Source organism: Agrilus planipennis, unplaced genomic scaffold (genome assembly GCF_000699045.2).
Source record: "Agrilus planipennis isolate EAB-ADULT unplaced genomic scaffold, Apla_2.0 scaffold105, whole genome shotgun sequence".
Lineage (NCBI taxonomy): Eukaryota > Metazoa > Arthropoda > Insecta > Coleoptera > Buprestidae > Agrilus > Agrilus planipennis.
In genome coordinates, this window is record NW_020438878.1 from 177,840 (window position 1) to 186,542 (window position 8,703).

An 8,703-nucleotide genomic window follows, 5' to 3' on the forward strand; every position below is an offset into this window, starting at 1 on the left:
TCCAAACGTTCGATCCGTGACAGCGTGAGACACGTTTAAAATATTGTCGGTAATGTGTCAAAGAAACGCGTCATATCTTATACAATCTACTCTAATAACTTTATTTTGGATTCACGCCACGTATTCAACTTAAATTTCCTATCAAATTAATGTAAAGAGTATTGTAAATTTAATTTGAAAATCGATTAATTTTTTGTTCTTATATTAATATGAATATATGATATTCAATTCAGTTATTCCACCACTGTTTCTTACACCTCTGCCAGTTAATGCTTATAATATAATATGCTGGAAAAATGGCAACTTCGGCATTCATTTCCAAAATACATTCCATAAAAAGAAGCGCAAGTTCGTTGCTCTGCAGACAATAAATAAATGCTTGAAATTGATGGGACAGTAGAGATTAACTGCTCCGCTGCAAATATTACAGCCACAATAAACTGATACGTTCACGTACTATACTACTTTAAATCACATGTCTCATTAGCCAACAGAAACAAAGAAACGCTTAGAGATTTCGCTGTTCACATCATAATATATCGGGCCTATTTAAAAAACATTACAGTAAACGTCTGAAAATTACATTTTTTTGAAGATATTCCTGAAAGTCTATGAGAGAACTGTTGCACAACTTATGTTCCCAGTTAATAAAAAATGAAGCTATTGTTATTTTTTATCAATAAAAACAATACAATTTTGCGAGAAGTGGTTGATACGTTTCCATGACTTAAGACACTCGATTTGTTATACTAGTTTCACAATCTAATTTTTCATAAAAATATAAATAAGGATAAAATAATTCGAAGTGGTCTGTATTCTGTCGATCTTTCTTTGGATCTCATCAGCGCGTCGCAGCCAGCTCCGACAGAACACAGATCAACTTTTACCTGCTGTCTTTCTTTATAAATAACGATATTTCGAAATCGATATTTTGCGTTACTTTGCAATCCCAGGTCCGAAATTTTTATTCGCTTTGTTTAATAAATAAAAATTGATAAGTTACACTGTTTTGGGGACTCAATGAAAAACAAATGTATATCAATAAATAAGAAAAACTGTAACAATACCATCAAACTATAAATAACTACTTCTAACTAAGTTCGTTTCGTGCGAGTTGCTATGTAACGAAATCATGCAACGCATTTCCCCCGCTGTCTGTCCCTATGTATGCTTAGACTTTTAAAACTACGCAACGGATTTTAATGCGTTTTTTTTAATAGATAGAGAAATTCAAGAGGAAGGATTATGTAAATAATACATGCATAATATAGTACAGAAACACTGATAATTTTAGAGGTTTCTAATGTGATGTAAATAAACACATTTTTTTGCGCTTACATTGTAAATGCTGGATGAATATACAACAGTATTGTACACCTTAAAAAGGTCTACAAAAAAGTCCTCGATGTTATATGTCTATCCCTTAGAGATAACCCACAATAACCATTTTTTATCCTTTACTTTTTACGAGAAATAATGGCTTATTTACGAAGCGATTTTAAGCAATACAGCATTAATCCTTATCCAATTAAGTATTTTTAAATACATTGTGCATTTAATATAGATCAATATGGCCCTTTACAGCATGTAATTTAAATTAATATTTAAATTTGATATTACAGACTTAAAATGCGATACCGGCCGGTTTGTATATTCTAATGACAAAAAAGCTGTGATTGTTGTATATAAAGACATTCTATAGTATACTTACTATCCGTATTGCACCCGTGCGAAGCATAGTGTACAAATAATACCATTAAACCTATTCCTTAACCCCCATTCCGGTATGTTTGTGTTTGAAGAAGTTTCCCTTCAGTAGCGTGTTGTATAATTACACGATGCATTTTTTTTTTTAGTATTTAATTAACAAAATCTTTCGATATTTTGCATGTAATTGCGCCCGCTGTTTATAATATGTACATATACTCGCAATGATTTTGTACTTTATGAGATCGATTTTACGTCAGTTAATTTTCAAATTGATCCTGTGGCTTCACTCACGTGAGCGCAAATATGGGAACGTTCTAGTTTTGTTTGAGAGCCACTTGCGACTTACTTGCAATATGAATATCGGGGCCTATTTCCGTTTCGTAAATGTTGTTTTAAAAACTTTTTCGATACGACGGTCTCTAATATTTGCACAGAGGTGCTCATTATTTTCACTTCTAAATTTATCGATTCTCTGAACCTTTCCATTTATGATACTTACGCAAATAAAGACTGCTAAAATAATTATATTATTATCGCAAAGATAATCGTAGCGATCACGACGTTTTCAGTTGTATTAATACCCTCCTCAGAGTCTATTTTTTTAACGAAAAGAATTGGCATTCTAGAAGGGTCCTGGATGCAACAAGCAAAAAGCATTTTTGTCTTTTATTAAGAAGGTTTGCTCTTTCATGACCTATTTTTTTACTGGAAAAGTTTTTTTCTATCTCATTAGAAAAATCTTTTTTGTCAATAGAGATAACAATATTCTTACTTTGTATGTTACAAGATACTTATTGGAAATGGCTCGAATACCGAATGAGATTTAGAAATTCAAAAAGAATCTAAATTAAAAATCCCTCACTCGTATAACGTTAGGAGCTGGGGCAGTTTCAATACAGTGCTTAAAGATATTTGAAAGGCAAAAAAGTGTTCTCATTTTCCAAAGAGAGTTTTCAATCAGAAGGGATCGAATTTGCAATCTAAAATGGGGTGATTTAAATAATGTTAAGGTAGAAGTAGACTAAGATTCCACTTGCTAGAATTTTTATCTTAATTCAATCGCTTCAATGTTTTTGAAGCGATTTAGGCACAACATAAGAAACACTAATTGAATATCGTTGAAATATCGTTTCATTTTTCTTACAATATTTACTAAGAAAGGATTTTTTACACATTTTTGGTCTTAAGTCAAAACGTGTGTTATTTCAAATTGAAAACTGTTTTATTGTTACGTAAACTGTAAAACACGAATAGACGAAACGAACGGACACTGAAGTGTTATCATAAAGATACATTTTTACCTTTTTGGTGAAAAATCCTATAAATATTAGGAAAACTATGTTACAAGGATGACGTGCAACGATTATTTATTATATAACATATTAGTTTTAGAGTTTTAGACACTGCTTTATGAACTTAGCATTCTTTTATGAATTAGCCAACATGCACTTCACTTCGCGACATTTGCGTCAATCTGACCCTTACGTTGACCTAAATTATAAGTATAAGAAGTAGGATGTGGAGCGGAAACTAATTATTTTTTTTAAGTACCTAATTACCTAGGACAGCAAATCTGTCTCCGGAAGCAGTTTTTGTCCTTCAAACGCCATTTCGATTGCCTTTTTTGCCTTTCTTCATCATCATTTCCTGTGTAGTTAGGGAATTTGAAGGATTATTTACCAGAGTAACGATAAAGGAACGCTTTAAGTATTAATCGTAAAATAGGCAATTAGGAGATCGATATTAAGTGTTATTCAGATATAAAGGAAACTGATGTAGGTACAATAGTAAAATATACTTAAAATTCAGAAAACAAAATGTTCACCGAACATAGAAATTACGTTTTTCTTTATAGGCATTTTTTTTTTCATTTTATGTAGCAGGAGTGAATATTAGAGAAGGTTAGAAAGGAAGAGGTACTAAAAAGAATAGGAGAACAGAGGACTCCATTGAAGTCAATAAGAAATAGGCGAGATAGATTAGTAGGACACCTTCTCAGACATGAACGTTCAGCCAGAGACATATTAGAGGCAGAAACGAGAGTTAGGAGGGGTAGAGGTAGACCTAGATTAGATTACTGTTCGCAAATAGTTAAGGATATGGGTTGTTCTAATTTTAGGGAAATGCGAAGATTAGTTCAGGATAAGAAAGAGTGGAGGTGCGTGTCCAACCAGTCTTAGGACTGACGACCTTATGATGTTGATGAGTGAATATACATAATGTGGTAAACGTGTCAAATATATTTTTCCAACTAGTATATCTGAAAATATCTCCTGTTTCTCTGAAAACTGCCCCAAAATCTGATCGAACTCTCAAAATCTTGTGAACGAAGCGTAACAGCCTTCAAAGATATTATTAAACTTATATTAGGTACATTTTTATTTATATGAAAAGACGGCTCTTCAGTACGCACGCGTATACCTCAAAAAAGCGACTTTCACTTTTTGACTGAAGTTGTAATGTATCTCAACGAATTAAATCTAAAGCATCAAGGGAAAGGAAACATTGTATTTTCACTACTACAAATAAGCCTTGGCTTTAATTGCGAATCCTCTCAAAGCAAATAGCAAAGAACTAATTTTTACTCCAATTAATATCAATAATAGTTCATTTGAAATCCAATTACTAACTTTAAAAAGTAAAGATTTGTGGAGTTCAGAATTTACGAGTTCAAGTAGTAGAAAGGCAGAATTTTATTTTTGATATTGCAGCATAATTGGACAACTCTAAAAGGGATATCTAAGCCTGAGGCACTAATTTTCGATACTTGCAATAATTTTTCGGAATGTTATGACCAAATAAAAAAATGGCTTTTAGTGTGCTGACGATCTTTGGGTCAACATATTCGTACGAGTAATTTTTCTCATTTATAGTAAGAACATAATAAAGAACAAGCCAAGAAACCAAATAACTAATCAAAATTTAGAGTCAAATCTTAAACTAAAAACTACTAGTTATGTGCTGCACTTACCAAAACTTTCAAGAAAAATGTAAGGTCACCATACGCAGTGATTTTTTCATATAATTTCAGTCTTTTTAACCATAATACTACATTTTATCGTATACCTAAAGGAATTAGAATTCATCATACCGAAATTACGAAATAACATTTACTTTTATAAATAAAGGTGCGTACAAAATACGCTTTCATTTATGATAAATATTTATATGCACGAAGTTAGAAATTCTTTCTACTTATTAATTTTTATTTTAATAAGTACTAGTTCTTCCTCCCTATCAGTCACTGTGAGCTCGAAACTGTTAGCACCATTGCTTCAAGTGGTCGAAATTCACTTTTGTGAACAATTTTTTAATCACTTTCTTTGTGTTAAAAATTATTTGCAAAATTAAATTTAAACGGATTGTTTGTAAATAGGTATGCAACACATCGTACACTTCAGTATAAGAAATTGCTGATACTAACTACGTAATACTATTTTGCCCTGTGCTAACAGCACTCATAATTTCTTTTACATATAATATTTGGGTTAACTATATATGTGTATTTTTGTAAGTCATTTATTTATTTTGTTTCTATTAATTAACAGCGACAATGCAACATATAAACTTCCTAGAAAGCGCACGCAATGAGCTTATTAAAACCGTTGTTATACACTACGTTTAATATTTTCTCACGATTAAAAGAATGAACGAGGATAAGAGGTACAAAATATTAAGAATAGGGTTCGGTTATGTTATGTTCTGTTGTTATGGTAGGTTAGGCTAGGTTGGGTTTAATGTTATAGGAGCGAAGAAGTAAGAGAAGCAGATAATAAAACAAAATTTGCATTTTAAATTAATATTTCTATTAAGAAAAGAAATATAAAATTCCACATTTAGTAAACATGTTAATATGATAAAATCAATTTACTAATTATTGATACCCTGCTGATTAATACTGTATGCTGCGTTTGGTTTGGATGTCGTCCAATAGTGCTTGTAAGTCTTCGTCTTCAAACCTTCCCTCCAATGATGGAATTAATGATTTAGCTTCTTCGGCAGTTTCTGGGCAGAGATTTGCAAGAGCAGCTAGTTCAAATTTGTGAAGCTTTTTTTGCATTAGCAGACTGAAAAATGGTTTCGACGTAGAGTTGAATTGCTGAATTATGTATGATGGAAGCAAAGTATAAAAGAAAATCACTGCTTATTATTTATTTGAAAGAATAAACTTTTAGAAAATTGCTTAACCCCAGAAATAATGTTAAAACTCATCTGAATCAATTGGTGACGGTTTTCTTATTCAAGTAAATTAGGAGAATAAAAATACTTGGAATAGAAAATGTTAGAAATGAGAAGGCTTATTGGAAAATGAGAAGAGAAGGTGATAGGCAGTGAATAAGGAAAGGCAGAGGTGGGATGATGGCACATCTTTGAAGACGTAAAGGGCCAGTTAGAGACATACAAGAAGCAAAAATAGGAGTAAAAGGAGCAGATTAGATTACTGTTCACAAATAAGAAAGGTACTAGTTTTTGGGGAATATAATGATTAACTCAGGAAGGAATGTAGGTACATGTCAACCAATGACCTTATAATGATAATAATCAAGTAAATAAAGTGAATATGCAGTGATTTCTCTAAATTCTACTNCTGTAGTATATTTAGTATGTTCAGGGGGTATCTTTTGAAGATTTCTTCAATTTTTCTAATCTAAACAAAACAAAAATATATTTAGTATGAGCAGTGCGAAGCTGGGGCGGGTCACTAGTAATATATAAATGTACCCGATTTTACCCGCGGCTTCGCTCGCGTTAATGCCCTAACTACATGTCAAAGATTATCGAAGACTACATAAAACTAATTTTTTCTATCCCTCGGGAACACTATTATTTTTTCTGGATAAAAGGTACTCTGTCCTTTTCTGTACCCCTGACAATGTGTCTACAAAACTTCATGATGATCGATTGAGTAGAGTGAAGGAGTGAAACCGACCACATAAAATTAATTTTTCTATCCCTTTGGAACACTACTTTTTTTCTGGATAAAAGGTGCCCTATGTCCTTTCATTTCTTGATGATCGGTTGAGTAGTTAAGTCATGAAAAGGCGAAAAACAAACAAGCAGATTCACATATAACAAGACGTTTATTAAAAAAGAGTGCGGGACGATCGGTAAAAAAATACATGTATTATCAAATAAAGGTACAAGGATATTTTGAGTAAAATAATTACTCGCCTGCCATTCCGGATTCGATTTCCAGTATATTCAATGGCTTTTTTTATTTATAAATTCATTTAAAGCTGAACTTTACTTACTTTGTAATTTTGAAATTCGCTATTCTATTTTACAAGTTTATTATTGAATATGAATTGAAAAAATGCTTACGTATTCCGTATAACATTATTTTGTCACTACACGCAATGCCTTCAAAGGATAAAAGAGTAAATAAGGTTTCTCATTTAATAGTAGTTAATTATAAAAGGACAATTTTATTCACATTTTATATGAACAAATAAATTGGTTTTATTAAAACGTTGTCGTTCAAACAGTTTCGAGAAAAAGAAGGAAAAGCCCTGATGTATGCAAATTTTTGCAAGAAAAGCAAAGTAAACAACGAGTAGAAAGTTTTCAGGTAGAAAGATAAACAAAAAGTGAAATTTTACTGCTCTCGGAAAACAAGCAAGAATCAGCAAGAAAGAAATGAGGAAAGTTAAATAAATTGAGATTAGGTGGATGAATCGCCCGCATAGCTACGCTGAAACGTTCTATTTTTGTTCAATATGGAATTCCCTTCGCTAATACGAACTTTCAATTCCAATAACATTTTAAAGCCTAAAAACAAACATTTCTGAAATTTCCTTATTTTAATTAACTTAAGTTATTTTTCATCTATGCTTTCTTCTTCTGTTTCTTCTTGAATTCATTGTGAGAAAACAGAATTTCGAATCGTATTTTATCCATTAACAGTTACATTCTTGGCTGAATGTTTTAAGGTACATAGATATGTATTGATTGAATTGTAATTTTCCTTCAAAAATACCTACCTACCGTTGTATAAAATATTTTCGTAATGGTATTTGTAAGTAAAAGGTCAGAGAAAGACACTTTTTCTCAATTTCGTCGCTGCCATGGATTTATAGCAATTATGCAATATTGAAGTTGTAAATTTTAATTAAAGTGTGAACCTTGAACCTTTAATTTAATTATAAATGAAGAAGAACTTTTTCTGGATCTCTTTTTAATATTCTAAACATGTTTTTCATTAAAGGTCGTCAGTAGGTAATACACTTTAATACTTTAAACTGAAAAAGTGTGCCTTCAGGTTTGATATTGACGTTCAGCAAAAACTTTATGAAATAAAAGTTACTTAGAATTAGTCAATCTATCCCAATATCCCAATTAATTTCCACTATCACCCTGATATCAGCATTTGTTATATTAACGTATGGATTTTTCATAGGTGAAAAAAACTTTTTTTGAAACGTTTCTTCTTTTGATAGAGGACTTTATCAAGGAAAATATGGAGTCAACAGCCAGAGAACAATATCAAAAACTCCTTAATGTATTCTTGAAAACTTCAGTTACATTCGTAACTTTTTCACAATTTTTAATAAACCACTATCAAATAAAACAAATATTTTAAAAACAAACACATCACTACATAGTATAAAACAAAGTCGCTTTCCCGCTGTCTGTCCCTATGTATGCTTAAATTTTTAAAACTACGCAACGGATTTTGATGCGGTTTTTTTTACAAGATAGAGTGATTCAAGAGGAAGGTTTATATGTATAATACATGCATAATATAGTAGGGAAACACTGATAATTTTAGAGATTTGTAATGTGATGTCGTAGAGAAACACATTTTTTGCGCTTACATTGCAAATGCTGGCTGAATCCTACGAGATAGATCAAAATAATGTACTACAATATTGTACATCTTAAAAGGGTCTACAAAAAAGTCCGGGATGGTATATGTCTATCTCTTAGGGATAACCCACAATAACCATTTTTATCCTTTACTTTTTATGAGAAATAATGACTTATTTACGAAGC

The 8,703-nt window shown here is 31.4% G+C and overlaps 2 protein-coding genes across 2 annotated transcripts in view; one reads left to right on the top strand and one right to left on the bottom strand.

Moving 5' to 3' along the window:
* LOC108737750 (probable multidrug resistance-associated protein lethal(2)03659) overlaps positions 1-8,703 on the top strand; it is a 122,059-nt gene that overhangs the window by 85,010 nt on the left and 28,346 nt on the right. The window lies entirely within an intron of this gene.
* The window catches only part of LOC108737751 (DNA-directed RNA polymerase II subunit Rpb4), a 10,655-nt gene continuing 7,451 nt past the window's right edge, over positions 5,500-8,703 (bottom strand). The window contains exon 3 of the mRNA XM_025981453.1: positions 5,500-5,777. Within this exon, the coding sequence (XP_025837238.1) occupies positions 5,603-5,777 (175 nt within the window). The 3' untranslated portion in view covers positions 5,500-5,602. The remainder of the gene's footprint in view (positions 5,778-8,703) is intronic.